This window comes from Dasypus novemcinctus, chromosome 21, assembly GCF_030445035.2.
Source record: "Dasypus novemcinctus isolate mDasNov1 chromosome 21, mDasNov1.1.hap2, whole genome shotgun sequence".
Taxonomy (NCBI): Eukaryota; Metazoa; Chordata; class Mammalia; order Cingulata; family Dasypodidae; genus Dasypus; species Dasypus novemcinctus.
Window position 1 is genome coordinate 62,246,970 of NC_080693.1, and position 18,230 is coordinate 62,265,199.

The 18,230-nt window shown below is 51.1% G+C and overlaps 2 protein-coding genes across 4 annotated transcripts; one reads left to right on the plus strand and one right to left on the minus strand.

Annotated features, from left to right (window-relative positions):
- Positions 1-642: 642 nt before the first annotated feature.
- On the plus strand, positions 643-15,511 carry IFI35 (interferon induced protein 35). 3 transcript variants are annotated; one of them, XM_058284309.2, is made up of 7 exons: positions 643-851; positions 9,633-9,731; positions 10,101-10,248; positions 10,320-10,426; positions 10,511-10,697; positions 10,784-10,890; positions 15,394-15,511. In XM_058284309.2, the coding sequence occupies exons 1-7, from the start codon at positions 831-833 to the stop codon at positions 15,424-15,426; spliced, it is 702 nt and encodes a 233-aa protein (XP_058140292.1). In that variant the 5' UTR covers positions 643-830; the 3' UTR covers positions 15,427-15,511. The 3 variants fall into 3 exon arrangements, with proteins under 3 accessions (XP_058140292.1, XP_058140290.1, XP_058140291.1); XM_058284307.2 differs by lacking the exon at positions 15,394-15,511 and adding an exon at positions 11,113-11,473; XM_058284308.2 differs by lacking the exon at positions 15,394-15,511 and adding an exon at positions 11,113-11,473 and having other exon boundaries at positions 693-851; positions 10,323-10,426.
- On the minus strand, positions 12,966-18,212 carry VAT1 (vesicle amine transport 1). Its single transcript, XM_004484575.4, is given in 7 exon segments — positions 12,966-13,187; positions 13,355-13,596; positions 14,153-14,242; positions 14,349-14,519; positions 14,919-15,126; positions 17,756-17,854; positions 17,856-18,212. Coding segments are annotated over 7 exon segments (1,203 nt in total). The 5' UTR covers positions 18,165-18,212; the 3' UTR covers positions 12,966-13,103.
- Positions 18,213-18,230: the final 18 nt, after the last annotated feature.

Below are 18,230 nucleotides of genomic sequence, written 5' to 3' on the forward strand. Positions count from 1 at the left end.
TTACTGTGGCCAACTGAGGACCTGGCGATGAGGGTAAAAAAAAACAAGAACCTGGGGGAAACGGACTTGGCCCAGTGGTTAGGGCGTCCGTCTACCACATGGGAGGTCCGTGGTTCAAACCCGGGCCTCCTTGACCCGTGTGGAGCTGGCCCATGCGCAGTGCTGATGCGCGCAAGGAGTGCCCTGCCACGCAGGGGTGTCCCCCGCGTAGGGGAGCCCCACGCGCAAGGAGTGCGCCCCGTAAGGAGAGCCGCCCAGCGCGAGAGAAAGTGCAGCCTGCCCAGGAATGGCGCCGCCCACACTTCCTGTGCCGCTGACGACAACAGAAGCGGACAAAGAAACAAGACACAGCAAATAGACAACAGACAACCGGGGGTTGGGGGGGGATTTAAATAAATAAATAAATCTTTTAAAAAACAAGAACTTGGGGCAGGGATACTTGAATGTGAGTGCAGCAGAGAAGTGTGTGTCGAGCTGTCGAGCTGGGTGTGTAAGGGCCTGCTGCAGGCACTGATGCTGAGGTGATTGGGGCCAGCACTCAGTTTGCATTTGCTGCTGGGATAGCTTCCTCAGAGGCCTCAGCTGGGCGGGGCCTGCTTCAAAGACCAGGAAGGCTCCTCCTAGGGGTGGGGAAGTCTAAGCGCTGGAGGGCAGGGCTTTGCTGAAATGAAAGTGGAAGCTGAGAGTCTGGGAGAGTATTTCAGGCCCTACTGAGGCTGGGGGAGACTAAAGCCCGGCAGAGGATACAAGCAAAAGTTTGGTCGTGGTAGACTCAACCACTTTGTACTGAGTTCTGAAGACTCGGCTCTTAACAACCGGATCCCAGACACATGTTTGCCACCCATGATGCCGTAAGTAAGGAGGAAGGTGTTGGGGGTGGGGGGGAGAAGGAGAGGATCGCTACTCGTGGCCAGGAGCCTGCAGTGACTCGGAGCCTGGCAGCTGAGCTCCCTGTCCTTCTAGATGAGCTGAAAGACTGGGGAGGAGCAGGGCTGGAATGACCTGTCCGGCCCCTATGGAGTTGGTCCCTAACCCATTGCCTCGAAGACTGAATTTTCTTATTACCTGCACTGCAGGGGTTCATGAACCCTTGGAGTGAATATGCGTTTTTCTGGCAAGAAAGAATCCATAGTTTCCTTAAAGGGTTCTGTGACCCAAAAAGTTTAAGAATCCTTCTAATGAGTAACACATTCTTATCCTTCTCCACAAGTTCTCCCCCGCTCTTATCGCTATCTCAATCCAACCTCCCAAACTCAGGACCTCTCCAGTGTTAGAGGAAGAAGTGTTTCTCCTCTTCAAAGTTAACCTTCCTTGTCCGTGTGATCCACCCCTTCCTGAGTCGTGTCACCCCTACCCATGCTAGACCTGCCCACACAGCAGGCTCTGTCCACTCGCCCCATTTCTCCTCACCGTTGATCCCCAGTGCTAGCATACCCTCACCCCCTCTCCAGTTTCCCTATTACAAAAAATAGACAGAGGGAAATGGACTTGGCCCAGTGGTTAGGGCGTCCGTCTACCACATGGGAGGTCCGCGGTTCAAACCCCCGGCCTCCTTGACCCGTGTGGAGCTGGCCCATGCGCAGTGCTGATGCACGCAAGGCGTGCCCTGCCACGCAGGGGTGTCCCCTGCATAGGGGAGCCCCACGCGCAAGGAGTGCGCCCGTGAGGAGAGCTGCCCAGCGTGAAAGAAAGTGCAGCCTGCCCAGGAATGGCGCCGCCCACACTTCCTGTGCCACCGACTACAACAGAAGCGGACAAAGAAACAAGAGGCAGCAAATAGACACAGAGAACAGACAACCGGGGGAGGGGGGGGAATTAAATTAAAAAAAAAAAAATACACAGATCTCTCGCCTGGAAATTTTTCACTTACTCCTCAACTGTAATAAGAAAGACCTAGAGCCAGATGGCCTGGTTTCAAACTCTGGTTACTCCAATTGTGTGACCCTGGGAAAGTCATTAACCTCTCTAAAGTTTACCATCTAATACCCATTTTCCTCAGCTGTAAAATGGGAATAATATAATACTTCCTCACAGAATACCTACAGTATTAGCCAAAGGGGTGCTGATGCAAAATACCAAGAATTGGTTGGTTTTTGTAAAGGGTATTTATTTGGGGTAGGAGATTACGGATACCAGGCCATAAAGCATAAATTACTTCCCTCACCAGTCTATTTTCATGTGTTGGAGCAAGATGACTGCCAACATCTGCAAGGGTTCAGGCTTCCTGTGTTCCTCCCTTCCTGGGGCTTGCTTCTCTTCTCTCTGTGAGCTTACTTCCTGGGGCTCCAGCTTAAGGCTTCAGCATCAAACTCCAACATTAAAACTCCAACATCAAAACCCCCAACTCTGTCTTTTGCCATGCCTAATGATGTGACCCAATCAAAGCCCTAATCATAACTTAATCACACCGAGGTACAGACCAGATTACAAACATAATCCATATCTATTTTTGGAATTCATATCAAACTGCTACACCTACCCTTGCAATAATTAAACTAGATAATCCATAAATTAATACAGTGAAAACTTAACCACACTGCCTGGCATATACATGTGCATTCAATACATGTTCACTAAACTTAATATTATTATCAACCTGTTCAGAACACCAGGACAATCTTGATTCACCCCCTTCTCATCCTGCCTCTACTAAAACTGTTCTCTTAAGGGGCTTTATATACTAAAAAGGAAGGCTGGAAGAAAGGAGGGAAGGAGCAGGAAACGTAATTTTTAAAATCACACTAAACTCATAATTGAGAGACAACCTCAATTAATAACAATTTTAGTGTATATCTTCCTAGTTTTTATGCATTAGTAAATATCTTTATGAATTAAAACCTTAAAAATTAACAGAATAGGGATCATACTTTATATCCAATTTTTTTTGTTTTTTAAATAGTTTTGTAGTTTGCTATTTTTGTCTTATTAAGAGCATTTTTCCATGTCATTGAATGTTCTTTGTTAATGTCTTTTAATTGTTACATAATATTCCATGGTATTTATTTAGCTATTCCCATCACTGAACATGTAGATTATTTCTGATCTGTTGGCTGTTTAAAACAATGCTCAGCAACAATCCTTGTATATGAACTTCTGATCTTTTCCTTATGAGAAGTAGGACCATTTTGTTGTTTTTTGTTTTTAGGAGGTACGGGGGATTGAACCCAGGACCATGAACATGGGAGGTGGGCACTCAACCACTGAGCTACATCCACTTCCCAGTAGGACTGTTTTTTATTGCCAAAGCCAAATGACCTTTTTTTTTTTAAATTTATTTCTCTCCCCTTCCCCACCCTCCCTTGCCCCCAGTTGTATTCTCTCTGTGTCCATTTGCTGTGTGTTCTTCTGTGTCTGCTTGTATTCTCATTAGGCGGCTCTGGGAACTGATCCTGGGACCTTCTGGAGTGGGAGAAAGGTGATCATTCTCTTACACCACCTCAGCTCCCCATTCTGCTACATCTCTTATTGTCTCTCTGCTGTTTCTCTTTTTGTTGTGTCATTTTGCTGCATCACCTCTCTATGTTGGCTGGCACTCCTGCGTGGGGCAGCACTCCATGTGGGCCAGCACTCTGCATGGGCCAGCTCGCTTTCACCAGGAAGCCCTGGGTATCAAGCCCTGGACTTGCTGTATGGTAGACAGGAGCCCAAGTGCTTGAGCCATTCCCACTTCCCCCAGTTGTCTGCTCTCTGTGTCCATTCACTGTGTGTTCTTCTGTGACCACTTCTATCCTTATCAGTGGCACTGGGAATCTGTGTTTCTTTTTGTTGCGTCATCTTGCTGCACCAGCTCTCCGTGTGTGCGGCGCCACTCCTGGGCAGGCTGGACTTTTTTTGTGCTGGGCGGCTCTCCTTACGGGGCGCACTCCTTGCGCTTGGGGCTCCCCTATGCAGGGGACACCCCTGTGTGGCACGGCACTCCTTGGGCGCACCAACAGTGCGCGTGGGCCAGCTCATCACCTGGGTCAGGAGGCCCTGGGTTTGAACCCTGGACCTCCCATGTGATAGGCGGACACTCTATCCGTTGAGCCAAATCTGCTTCCCCCAAATGACCATTGAGTTGCTAAATCTCAGTGACCATTTCTCATTCCTCATGCAACGTTTGGCACAGCTGATGATTCCTCCTCCTTGCCAGTGTTCTTCACACTCCTGCTTTGCCTCCTGGTTCACTAGCCACTCCTTTCCATTCCCCTTGGTTGGTTCTGTCTTGTTTCCCTGACTGCATATTGTTCAAATTTCATATGCTCAAAATAAACCCCCAATCTTCTTCCCAAAATTTCTTCCACCCAAAGTCTTCCCCATATTAACAAATAGCTTTCGTTCAGCTCATCAGGCCAAAAAGCTTGAAGTCATCCTGTGTTTTTTCTGTGCCCCACTTCCTGTCCATCCACAACAATAAATCTTGACTGCTTCTCACCACCTTCACTGCTGCCACCTGGTTCAAGCCCCAAGATCACTCATCTGGGCCACTGGAATAGCTTCCTTACCCCCCTCACTTCATGTAAAAGGCCCTACATGATTTGTCCCCCATTCCCTCTGTGACTTCATCTCCAACAATTCTACCCTCATTCACTCTGCTCCAGCTGCATGGGCCCTTTGGCTGTTTTTCATATACACTTGACAGACTGCCACCTCAGGACCGACCTTTGCACTTGCTGTTCACACCCGTACAGACTGGCTCCCTTCTTTCATCTCCTTCAAGTGTGTGTTCAAATATCACCTTATCAAGTCTTCCACTAATCATCCCACTTAAAATTGTACCCCAGCACCCTCTATCCTTCCTTCTCTGCTTTATTTTTGTTCATAACATTTACCACAAACAGGTTGTATATTTTCTTATTTATTCTGCTTTGTCTGTTGTGTTCACCACTGTATCCCCAGAGTCTAAAACATAGCGTGGCACATGGTAGATGCTCAGTACCTATTTAGGGAATGAGAGAGCAAACAAGTGAGTGAACGAATGAGGGAGTGGCCTTCTTGTAGCCCCCTCCCCCTTCACCTGTTTCATCTCTCCTCTTTTGGTGTCCATGACACGAACAATCCTGGTCCTGGATCAGCTTCTCTCTCACTGTGCCTTCTTTTTCTTCCCTGCATTCCTTTATTTCTTCTAATCCCTGACTAGGTGTAGTCTTGCAACACTACAATTTCAAGGCTCTGACCATCAGAGACCTCACCCAGCTTCTTGCTTTGATCATCACCCCATGCTCCTCCAACCCAGAGTCCTGTCCACCAAGTCCTGTCCCTGATCTGATGTGCCATCAGTTACCTGCTCTGCCTTTGTAGGTCTCATCACCATCTCATCTCAGATAACTAAAATGATCTCATTGTCCCCTGCTGATTTGTCTTTAGAAAAGGAAAGTTGATCTTTGGAGATGAAAAGACTTGGCTTTGACTCACTTAAGCCAGTTATTTAACATTGATGAAACTCAGGGTCCTCATCTATCAAATGAAGATGTTTAAAAAATAGAGAATGTTTAAACACTTACTATATGCCAGGCACCACTGTTCCATCCAAGATTATTGGTGGAAATTTATAGGTGGAAACCCCTTTTATGTCCATTTTATAGTTGAGGCACAGAGTTAAATAACTTGCCTATGGTCTTGCAAGAGGAGCTGGGATGCAAGCCCAGGTTTACCTTGAGTTTCTGCTCTTAACCGTCAAGAGCAACTCCCATGGTGAACACAGATAGGAAGAGATTCATCTTATGGTTCTAAAGTTTCAACCTAAACTCAGCAAGCAAGGCAGAATATACATATATATAATAAAAATTAACTTTAAATCCATTAACTCACCCCTAAAATGTCCAGAATTTAGTCTCTCAGTGGGCTCAATATAGAATAGAACACAGGTTTTGTTTTCAGGTCAGCACCGGATGATGTTGGCTTGCATTTAGGGGTAAACAAACAGCATGTAGAGTTAAATTCAAGTAAGTGACTACAGGTTGCCTCTACTGTTCTTAAGAGGGTCCTTTAAGATGTTCATGCTGATGGGACAGGAGGCAGTTTTGTGATATTTAAATGAGATGGAGTTGTACTTTGCCTGGCACATAGCAGGCACTCAATAACTACTGATTCTTTTTCCTTGCCTGCTGGGTCAATGGCATTACACCAAACTCCTGGACACCTAGGTCTGAAACCCTAGAATCATCTCCTGTTCACTCCTCTCTGTCTTAATACAAACATCCATGACGTCTTAAGGTCTTTCCTCATGAAATGTGCTCATCTGCCTGAGTTCCTTTTGTGCTACTGCCAGAGGCAAAGGTCAGCTCCTGTCACATAAGCAGAATTAGAGGTATGGAGTCTGGGTTTGTTTTCCTCACTGCCAGTTTTCCACTCCAGTTCATTATGCTATCACTGCCAAGTTGACCCTTTTTATTTTTTATTTTATTTTTCTCTCCCCTTCCCGCTCCCCCCAGTTGTCTGTTCTCTGTGTCTATTTGCTGCATGTTCTTCTTTGTCCACTTCTGTTGTTGTCAGAGGCATGGGAATCTGTTTCTTTTTGTTGCGTCATCTTGTTGTGTTGGCTCTCCCTGTGTGCAGCACCATTCCTGGGCAGGCTGCACTTTCTTTCACGCTAGGCGGCTCTCCTTACAGGGCGCACTCCTTGCGCGTGGGGCTCCCCTACGTGGGGACACCCATGTGGCAGGGCACTCCTTGAACGCATCAACACTGCGCATGGGCCAGCTCCACACAGGTCGAGGAGGCCCGGGGTTTGAACTGCGGACCTCCCATGTGGTAGACGGACGCCCTAACCACTGGGCCAAGTCTGCTTCCCTAGTTGACCCTTTTTAAACAGCACGTCCATCATACTTCCCCTTCCAGAATCTTCACTAGTTCTCTATTTTCTACTACTATCAAACTGAAATTTCCCTGCTTGAATTTTTCTTTCAAAAATTCTTTTTTAAAGATTTCTCTCCACCCCCTTTGTTGTTTTTCACTTACTGTGTCTGTCTTCCTTGTTTCTTTAGGGGGCACCAGGAGCCAAATTCAGGACCTCTGAATTGGATAGGGAGGTGCCCAATTGCTTGAACCACCTCTGCTCCCTGCTTTGTTGTGTCTCTCATTCTCTTTTTCTTCCCCATGTGTCTTGTTATCTTTTTGTGTCAGCTTGCCACACCTGCCTGTCATATCAGCTGTCTGTCTTCTTTAGGATGCACCAGAAACCTCTGCTCCCTCCTTTGCTGTGTCTCTCATTATGATTTTTCTCGTTGTGTCAGCTTGCTCCGCCTATCGTGCCAACACTGTCTTTTTTAGGAGGCACCAGGATCCAAACCACTGACCTCCTGTGTGGTAGGTGGGAGCCCAGTTGCCTGAGCCACATGTTTCCCTTAAAAATTCTATTTATTAAGCTGTCAACTTTAAGCATTAAATATGGCCAATCACTGGGCTTTCAGTTTGATCAAGATTTAAAGCAGGCAGCGGACTTGGCCCAGTGGTTAGGGCGTCCGTTTACCACATGGAAGGCCCGCGGTTCAAACCCTGGGCCTCCTTGACCCGTGTGCAGCTGGCCCACACGCAGTGCTGATGCGCGCAAGGAGTGCCCTGCCACACAAGGGTGTCCCCACGTAGGGGAGCCCCACGCACAAGGAGTGCGCCCCGTAAGAAGAGCCGCCCAGCGCAAAAGAAAGTGCAGCCTGCCCAGGAATGGTGCTGCACACATGGAAAGCTGACAAAGCAAGATGACGCAACAAAAAGAAACACAGATTTCCATGCTGCTGACAACAACAGAAGCGGACAAAAAAAGAAGACGCAGCAGATAGACACAGAGAACAGACAACCGGGGGAGGGGAGAGAAATAAATAAATCTTTAAAAATAAAAAAAAAGAAATAGATGGTGGTAGTGGTAGCACATCATGAATGTAATTACCACTACTGAACTGCACACTTGAAAATGGCTAAAATGAAAATTGGCATATTGTATATATGTTACTGCATAAAAATCTTAAGAGGGGAATGGGTGTAGTTCATTTGGTTGAGTGCCTGCCTCCCATGTACAAGGTCCCAAGTTCAATCTCCAGTGCCTCCTAAAAGAAAATCTTAAAAATCTGGAAGAATAAACATCTATAACATCTTTAAAACAAATAAACAAAAACAACAAAAAAACTTGGTGAGAGCTGAGAAGAGACCATCCACTTCAGCAAGAGCATGCTTTCTCCCATTTGTCAGAGTACCCACCACTCTCTATCGGCCTACACAGACTCCCTTGATTCATTATTGTTATCTACTTGGCCCCTAAAGGCATTGAGTTTGCAACCCTTCATTTATAGAAATATGAAATAACTAGGGACCTTTTTCACTTCTAATAAACTAGCATTTGGTCAAACCCTATTTTTCTTTGCTTAAAATATCACTAACTCAACTTGAATTTCTTCAATGGCTCCTATAATCTGTTCCCATCCTGTTGTTCATTTGCTTCATTCATTCATTTATAAGACACATTTACTGTATTACTGTATAACTATTCTGTGCCAGGGACTCTGCTAGACCCTGGAGATAGAGATGACCAGGACATCTTCCCAAGTGAGCTCATACTTCACTGAGCCAGTCTTATTGGGCAACCCAGTCCCTCCCCGCCCCCCCCCCCCACACACACACACATGGTGAAGTCAGCCAGCTCACACAGATGGATTTATTCCTATCCCTGGTGTCATTCCCTTGCCGATGTCATTGGCTGTCTCTCTGGACACACTCCAAATTACACTCAGCCTGAGAGGCCATTTGGTGCAGTGGAAAGGGACAAACTGGGTGACTTCCCCCCACAAGAGACTTGATTTCTTTACTGTCAGTACAGAGATTAGCAGAGTGGGGTCTGGAGACCTTTGGGCAAGTCACTTAACCTCTTTGAGCCTCAATTTCTTCACCTGTAAAATTAGGATAAGAACCGATCTATTTCATAGTGTTGGTCTGAGAATTGAGTGATATAATCAATAAAGAGCTTAGCACAGTGCCTGGTATATAGTAAAGTATGTCATAAATGTGAGCTAAGAGTATTATATTTTGCAACTCTAAGCTCCTCTTCTCCCCAAAGCCTCCCTGTGTTAACCCCTTCAAGACTGTCCCTCCCCTAAACTTCCACTGCAGTCCAGGGTCAGTCATGGGATCATGCACTGCCTTGGATACTGTTTGTACAGGCCTGAGGGCTGGACCCTAATCTCCCATGGCCCTGTGTCTCCTACCATGCCCACCTCAGTCTCCAGCACCTTGTGGCAGGAACTTAATCATTGTTAAACTTTATTCTCCTCCACATACCCAGGGCTCCCTCGTCTGTCTGCTCAGTCTCTGCTCATCTTCTTTAGGAATCACTGGCAACGGAACCCTGAACCTCCCACATGGGAGGCAGACGCCCAACTGCTTGAGCCACATCTGCTCCCCTAAACTTTAGTAGAGCTGCAGGAATGAACCAGCTATGGACATTACAAAGGCTCCTGCCCTTCAGGGAGCAGCTGATGAGGCCAGCCAGGCTCCAAGTGGAATGGGCCAGGACCAGCCCAGGGAAGGGCAGAGGGGGTTGCTGATTCTTGGGCTGGGTATCACCTCTGCTTCTGGAGAGTCCAGAATAGAGGCCCCCTTCCCCTGGGCTCGTTCATTCTCTGGAAGGCAGGTAGATGTCTGGTTGTTCCCCTCTGCTCTCATAGGACCTCTACGCTCTTCAGGAGGAGCAGATCAGACTAAAAATGAGACTGCAGAAGCTGCAGCAGCTGATAAAGAGCCCCAGGGAATCTCCCCAAGACAAGGTAAGATGGGAAAGGGGGATGTGGCCTGGTAGAATGAGCTGGAAATTGGGGAGTTCTTAGTTTCACTCCTGGCTCTGCCACTTCCTTGCTGTGTGACCTCAAGTATGTTACTTGAACTCCCCGAACTCAGTTTTCTCATCTGTAAAGTGGCACTACCTGCCTTCCAGGCTTTGTGAGGATAAACTAAAATCTTATGAGTACACAGTACAGCACCTGACCTATACTCATCTAGCTCCTGTTTCAGTAAACGTATTCACTGCTGGCACTCAGCATCAGCCCAGTGGTACTGGGGGCACTTTCCTCTAGGAGGGAGCTAGAAACTCTTATCACTCTTGAAGGCCACATCAGGCTTCCCTCCCTCAACTCCAGGTCCCATTCCCAGTGCCTGAGAACCCCCTGGTATTTCGAGGCTACACTCAGCAGGGCAGGAAAGTGCCCAAATCTTTGGTTTCCAACCTGCGGATCTGCTACCCTCTGCCTGGAGGCTCTGCTCTGGTCACCTTTGATGACCCCAAGGGTGAGTTCAGGAGTTGTTTTGGGAGAGGGGCTGGGAGGTGGCCCAGTACTGACTCTATTGTTCCCATCCAGTAGCTGAGCAGGTGCTGCAACAAAAGGAGTATAAGATCAGCATGGAAGAGTGTTCACTGCCGGTGGAGATCCAGCCCTTGGAGCTGCCCATGGTGGCCACGATCCAGGTGACAGAATGACAGGGTCCCCGTGGACCTGGGCACAGGGGAGTGGGACTATGCCTGGAACCACCCCCTCCTGTCTCCCCCTAGGTGTCCAGCAAGATGAGTGGCCAGAAGGTGCTGGTCAGTGGGCTTCCTGCTGGGCTCCAGCTAAGTGAGGAGCAGCTGCTGGACAAGCTGGAGATCTTCTTTGGCAAGACTAGCAATGGCGGTGGTGATGTGGTGATTCGGGAAATGCTGCAAGGGGGTGTCATGCTGGGCTTCGCTGAGGATGGAGGTAAGGACCTCCTGGAGGGGAGAGTAAGGTACAGGGAGAGGAGGGGCCCTTGACGTGAACGGCCTCCCTGTCCCTACTCCCCACAGTGGCCGAGCGCCTGTGCCAGATTGGCCAGTTCAAAGTGCCACTGGGTAAGCAGCTGTTTCCTCTGAGAGTCTCTCCCTACGTGAGTGGAGAGCTCCAGAAGATTGAGGTAAGCGGGAGGGTGGAAAATAGAGGTTGGGTCAACCTGTCTGCCTGCCAGAAACTTGCCTAAGGATCGAATCCCCCAAGCCCCCACTGACTTACCCACTGCCAGCCTCTCCAGGCCTCCTGATCCCTCCAATACTCCCATGGGGCACTGCCTGTCCTGCCCGCCCCCCCCCCAACCCCTCACTCCCATGAGCCCTTGCCCACCTCCTGGCTCCTGTTCCAGATCAGGTCCCAGCCAGTGCCCCGCTCGGTGCTAGTGCTCAACATTCCCAATGTCCTGGATGGCCCGGAGTTGCATGATGTCCTGGAGATCCACTTCCAGAAACCCACCCGTGGAGGTGGGGAGGTGGAGGCCCTGACAGTTGTGCCCCCAGGACAGCAGCATCTGGCAGTCTTCACCCACGAGTCGGACTAGAAGACCACCATTCTCATCACCCCCAGCCCCAATGCCAAGGTTCTCAAACGAGACTCGGGGTGGGCAGGCAATGTGTACAAGGGAGAGGTCTCCGTGTTTATCAACACAGGCAGGGATTTGAAGTTGCAAAATGCTGCCCAACAACAGTAAAAGTGTGTGGTTGACATGATATTCTTCCTCTTTCATTTCATGAAAGGAAACTTGACTTGGGAAAGGGGGGGTTGGTAGGCAAGACACCCTGGCTTCCGCTATCCACACTGAACTTCCAGGAACGTACCTTCCCTTCTCTCAGAGGCAACATCCAGGATCCAGGGTTTGGCTTTTTATTGACACGAACACAAAGGCAGCTGCGGTAATGGGGTGGGGTACACAAAAGCAGAAATCGCACTTCACATGTTTAGGCCTCACTTAGACAATGGAGAGGCTAAGACCCCCCCCCCCCAATTAGCAATGGCTACAGCAATAACCCTCCCTAATCTCATCCCTAATCTCAGCTCAAAGACCAAGGGAATTAACCCCTATCCCAGAAGTCTCCCCACTTTGGCTATGGCAGCCTAGGTCCTATCCCCATTCACTCCCAAGTTCCATCTCCCCCACCCATGTAAACAAAGTTTGGGACTGAGTTTAAAAAGTTGACTCCCTGCTCTGAGAAGGCAGTGGGGCCTCCCTTGACTGCAAAGGGAATGTGCTTTGATTTTTACTTTGGTCCCAGAACAAGAAACAGACAGCATTGCCTCTCAGAGCTCTGGCTGGTAAATGCCACACGTAGCTGCAAGGCTGAGAAAGCTTCCCCACCTCTTCCTCCTCAACCACTGATAGAGAAACGACAGCTCCAGAGACAGGACACGGCACAAACCACAATAAGGGCGACTGATTTTGCTCCAGCCCCAGCCCCAGGAGGCTAGGGGCTGGCCCACCACCCAGTGGCACATACACAAATTTTTGGCAGTGTTGTGGGACTGGGGAGGAGTGAAACCCCAGCTCCACCAGAACAAGGAAGGCACTGGGGAGAACAGGGGTGAGAAGGAGCAGGGGACAGGGACCAACCCACACACATACAAGCACAGGTTTCCGTTGCTAAGGCACTGAGAACAGATCCAGAGAACTCAGTGAAGGGTGGGGGGCTCTGTCTCCCTCCTAAAGTCGTGACCAAGGGGAGGAGGTCTGACTCCCACCCTTGTTGTAAGAGGCAAGCTTGGTTAAGGACGGCAGAAACCTGGAGGTGGGAGAAGCTGATTGTGCTTAAGTTGGGAACAGAGGAAGAAGCCATGCAACCGAGTTGAGAGTGGGCGCTGGTCATCCCAGTCAGAAGGGACTCTAGGGAGTGACAGGTACATGCTGGACTCATACAGATGGGCCCCCATGTCCTGAGCTGACATTTCGATTCTTTGGGGGAGGTGATGGGCTGGGGCAGGAGGGGAGATGAGGCAGAGACGCAAGCACACAGAACAGGACGGGAGGGACTGGCTAATCTTGGCACAAAAGCAGCACAGCAGGCCCGGGGAAAGGGTGGGGGCAGGAAGCAGCCAGCCTCCCTCTGACCCTCCCTGTCCCCTTGGCAGGGCCAAACATCCAAGTGGTCACTTCCCAACCTCTTGAGAGGGCAGGAAGGGGGAAGGGGACAGCCCTGGCCAAAGTGAAGGAACAGGGCAGGGAAGAGGTCATTACCACAGAGACCTTCAGGGGGAGAGGGCAGAGCATTACAATAGAAGATGAAAGGGGAGACTCTGGTGGTCAAGAGAATGCGGCTTCCCAGCTTCTCCCTTCCCAGGGTCCAAGGGTCCCCAAAGCCCCTTGCCCTACTTTTCCTTTTCTGGCCCAGGCACCAGGATGATCTTGCCCACATTCTTTTTCTCCTGCATCTGCCTCATAGCATCTGCCACCTGGAGGGACAAGGGGAAGAGAAGACTCTGCTTCCAAAGCCGTTCAGCCCCCATCCAACAAAAGCCAGTCCCAGGGAGCCAGCCCTCCTTTTCCCCAGGAATCCCACCCCTGCAACCCAGCCTTCCGTGTCCTCCCCAAGCCCTCCCTGAAAAGCCATCATGCTCACCTTCTCAAAGGGCCAGACTGAGTCAATGTGGGGTTTAATGTGACCCTGGTTGTATAAAGCCAGGAGGCGGGTCACCACACCACTGACCAGTGCCACTTCACCATCCAGGTAGCCCAGGTGGAAGCCACACACAGCCCGGTTGGCCGGCAGCAGCTGCAGAGCTGTCACACTGAACTGATTCCACCACGTGCGGGCCAGGGCCATCAGGTTCCGCTTGGGACCTGTCAGCAGGTTGGCCATTCCTGAGGGACAAGGAGACAGTCTGTGAAGCCAGGGGCCAGAAACATCCCTACATATTTGGATCCAGGCTCATCCCCCAGCAACTATCCCCACCAGTACCAGAGAGTGACAGTCAGATAATCCTCAACCTGCTAGCTACCAGACCCACACCAATTCCAGCTGGCTAAAAAATTGCTCTGAGCTTTACCTATTCGCTTGTTTTTTGAGTGAAATAAGTTCATGTGTGTATGTGTGTTTTGTTTTGTTTATGAAAATGCAGCTAGCCCAAGAAGCCCACAGGATAAGACAGAAGCTAGGCATTAAGAATAATCCCCAAAGAGGAACAGAGAAAGAACACAGAGAATTTACTGTGACTCGTGAAAAACTGAGAGAAAGTAACAACAGCTGACCCCAGGAGGCAGCAACTTGGGTGCCAGTGGCAGGGGCCGTTCCCAATGCTGATGACTCTACACAGCACCCCTGGCCCTTCACACATCCCAAAGCCCCGCACCCCTGTGCCCCACCCCTCAGACCCACCCTCCTTCCCCTAGCACCCCCTCCCCATCCCCACTAACTCACCATAGGTGATGACTTTGCCCATGGGTTTGAGGAGGTTGTAGCCCTTGGCAGTATCTGACCCACCCAGGGGATCCATGACAATGTCCACTCCTGCCATAGAGTAGGGGACCCAGGAACACCATTAGTAGCTGCAAGTCTGGAGAACCCCTCCCTCCCCGTGCTGTCCTATTCTCCCCACCCATGCCCTGACCCGTACCTTTGGGGGAGATCTTTTTGATCTCATCCACGTAGTCAGTCGTGTGGTAATCGATGGGGTGTGTGACCCCATTCTCCTTCAACACCTCGTGCTTGCTGGCGGAGGCTGTCCCAAACACTGTCACATTCTCCACTGTGCGGCACAGCTGCACGGCTGCCAAACCCACACCCCCTGTAGCAAGACACCAATAGGCAGGGGAGTATGAGGTCGCCTGGCCACCCTCTCCATTCTAGCCTTTCAAGAGTCCAGCCCATAACCATCATCTGGCCTAGTCTCATTTGGTAGTTTTCCCTCCTCATTCCATGTCCAATTTCCAGGACTGAGAAATGAGAGAAGGGTGGATGAAGAGGAAGGGGTACTGGGCAAGAGCATTTTGCTATGGCTATCAACTAGGCTGGACCTGGTTGCCTGAATGTTGCCATGGTAACAATACTGCAGAGGCCTCTGAGCACCACAGGCCAAAGCAGCCGAGTGTTGCCATGACAGCAATCCAGAGAGGATGCAGGAAAAGGGCCTGGAAGGCAATCTGGGTGGGGTGAGGGAAGCATATAAAGGGAAGGGGCCTGTCACCTGCAGCCATGTGTACCAAGACGCTATGACCAGGCCGTAGGTTGCCAAAGTCAAAGAGGACCATGTAGGCTGTGATGTAATTGACCAGCAAGGCAGCAGCTTCCTCAAAGGTCATGGCCTCAGGCATCAGGAAGGTCTGGTCTGCAGAAACAGTCACCTCCTCCTGCCACATTCCCGACTTGGTCAACACCATCACCCGGTCCCCTTCCTTGAGAAATGGAAGAAAAGCATCATTCTATCACTCATTCAGTCACCCCAGGGGCTTTACTGACCTCCCACTATGTACAAGGCCCTCTTCTTGGCGAATGAAGTAGTAGAAGAAGCTGTAGTAGTACCTACGGTAATAAAAAAATATCAACAACGACAATAACAATTTAGGAGGGCCAGGTCCTATTCTAGGCTTTAAATGTAAATGTTCATTTAACCCTTACACCAGCTCTTGAAGGCAGATGCTATCCATATCTCTACTTTACAGATCTTACACTTCGCTACTGCGTACGATCCCTGAACACAAGCCGCTCACAGTTAAGGCAGCATGAAGAGATCAAACCACTTCAGTTCAAAAATGTGTTCCACCTTTTACTGGTGGTTTCACCTTGGGCAAATTAAAATTATTTAACTTTTCTCAGTTTCAATTTTCTCATCTGTAAATTAGAGCAGTTATGTAGATTCAATGGGAAAAAATCATTTAATGGGTTTGGCACAATGTTTGACACACTGTAAGTACTCAGTCAGCATTAGTTAGTAATGACAATAAGAGCACACAATCCAACAACTGAAGGAAGAGGGCCAAGACACAGGTGAAGGTCTCTGTGAATTTAGGGCTGGATGTGGTCACCTCAAGAGAGCTCAATTTTGAACCAGCATTGGAGGCCAGTAAACACCTTCACCCAGAGATGGAAGGATGGCCAGGAAAAAGGATTTTTTGCACCCTCAGTTACCTGCATGACAGGAAGAAGGCCAAGAGAACAAGAGAACAGAACTTTCCCTACAGCTTAGCAACAAGGGTCAAGGAGGAATGCAGGGCAAGAGGGATCTCAGGGGGAAAGGAAGGTTTCTCTCTGAAGAGCGTGGAGAGGGAGGTGTGGGTGCTGTTCCGGAACAGCCAGGGTCTGCAGGAATGACAGGAATTCTGGATACTGTCAAGACTTAGGATTCAAACGGCAGGGGAATGGAACTCCCACACACACCCTTTTTCATGTCCTCAAGTCCCTATACTCCATGGAAGCGGAAAACTGAGTGCAGGCTGGACTCTTTCCCTCCAAGTCCTAGCCTAATGATGAAATCTGGGGAATGGATCCCCTCCGCTCCAGGACTTAGAAGTAGCAGACTCGGACACAACACAGGAGAGCTGGGAAGGGGGCAGTGGTCAGTTTGGGTCATGGCCAGTCCCAGACTGACCCCAGAAAAGTCTCACCCTGACTCATGCCCATCCCTCTGCCCAGTACAACAGGGCCCTCCTTGCCTTGTCCCAACCCAAACGTCAGAGGCAGGGAGGGCAGGGAGGGCAGGGCCCTCCCCACAGAATCCAGCCTCTTACATCAGATTCTTGCCCTGGACAGGATATCCTGTATTTACCCGCTGGAAGGTGTTGGGAAGGAAGGTTAGGTGGGTGGCCTTCAGCAGTAATATAAACCACAAACCCCCGGCCCCCAAATTCCTCTCCATACCTTCCCTAGAGTAGGGTTATAGAGAAATAAGTGAAGAGGGTGGGACCAGAGCTGAATCCCACGAGAAGCCCTTTAAGGAGGAGCTGTTTGCACTGACAATAAATCCAAGAAATCCAGCTCTGGTATCTGGGGCTGGCAAGGCAGGCCAAGAGAAAGGCAGCTGAGGAGCCTCTTCTTGCAAGGGACTGACTTGGAAAGGAACCTCTAAAAAGTGACGCCCTGTGGCCTCACCCAGGTCTCTCAAAAAGTCATTTGGAACTCTCCGGTGCCCAGGGTTGTGGCCAAGGTTAATGATAAATGAAAACAAGCAACAGACCAGCAGAGCTGGGCCAACCTGCTCACGTTGCCACTTCCCCCACACCGTTCCAAAAGGCACAGCTGGGATTTCTGAGGCAGGGGTCCTTCGCGAGGAAGGCAGAGGCGGATCCGCCTGGACCCTCCCAAGGGCAGCCATGGGGTCTTGGCCGAGGGCTGAGTCACAGGAGGAGGAGTTATTGCAGTCACGGGAGACCGGCGCGCAACACAAGAAAAAGATAAGGAGACCCAATCTCATCTTCGGACCCCAGGGACAAGCAGGCAGTGAAAGGCTGGTGGCGGAGGGGGACAGAGCGCCCTCTCCCCGGTGATGGGCGTGTTCGGTGATGGGCGTGTCTTGTCTCTTTGGCCCTGCCGGGGAGCGGCCGCCTCACACCCCCGCAGACCACGGGGCTGCATGTGACTAGGGCTCTGGCACGGCCACTGCGCCCCCGCCCAGCCCCGGCTACACAGCTTCCCCAGCGCCCTCGGGGAAAGGGGGCACTAACCGTCACTCAGGGTCCCAGATCACAATTACCCAGGGAGTTTGGGGGACAGGGGGACAGGTGTGGTTTTCTGTGCGTGGTCGGGGGTTGCGGTCGAGATGCGCATGCGCGCGGGCGCCTCATTGTTTCCCTCCCCTCACCGCTTCGGGGCGGTGGCCGCAGCAAAAAATGGTGGGGAAGGGGCGGTATCTCCATGCCCCTTCAGGAAAAAACCAATTCTCCAGGAGCTTCAGAACATCAGCTCCCTTCCCACGTCGCCCGTGCCCGTCCACCGCGGTCCATGCCAGCGTCCCCCGCCCCGCCACACCCCCCGGCGCCCGCCCACTCGTGCCCACCTGCCCACGGCCGGCGCGCCCCGCCCGCTCACCTTGCGGCCGCTGACTCCCTCGCCCACGGCGGTCACCACGCCCGCGCCCTCCATGCCCGGGGTGAGGGGCAGCGGCGGCAGCCGGTCGTACAGCCCCTGCCCGCGCCATGAGGTCGGCGAAGTTGAGCCCGCAGGCTCGCACGCGCAGCGTCAGCTGCCCGGGCCCGGGGGTCGGCGGCGCGGCCGGCCGGCTCTGCAGCTTCACCTTGTCGTAGCCGCCGAAGCCGGTGAGAACCAGGCAGCGCAGCGCGGGTGGCGAGGGGGCGGCTGCGCCCTCGGGGGCCGCGGGGGGCTGGGGGTCGCCAGCCGCCTCGGCTTTCGGGGGCTGCGAGGAGGCGTCTCCCCCGGCCCCCGCCTCGGTCGCCGCCACCACAGCGGCCGCCTCGGCTGCCTCTCTCTCGGCGGACATGGCTTGGACTCCGGACGAGCGCGCACAGCTGGTCCGCGGGGGCACAGCTGGGAAGGGCGGGGCGCG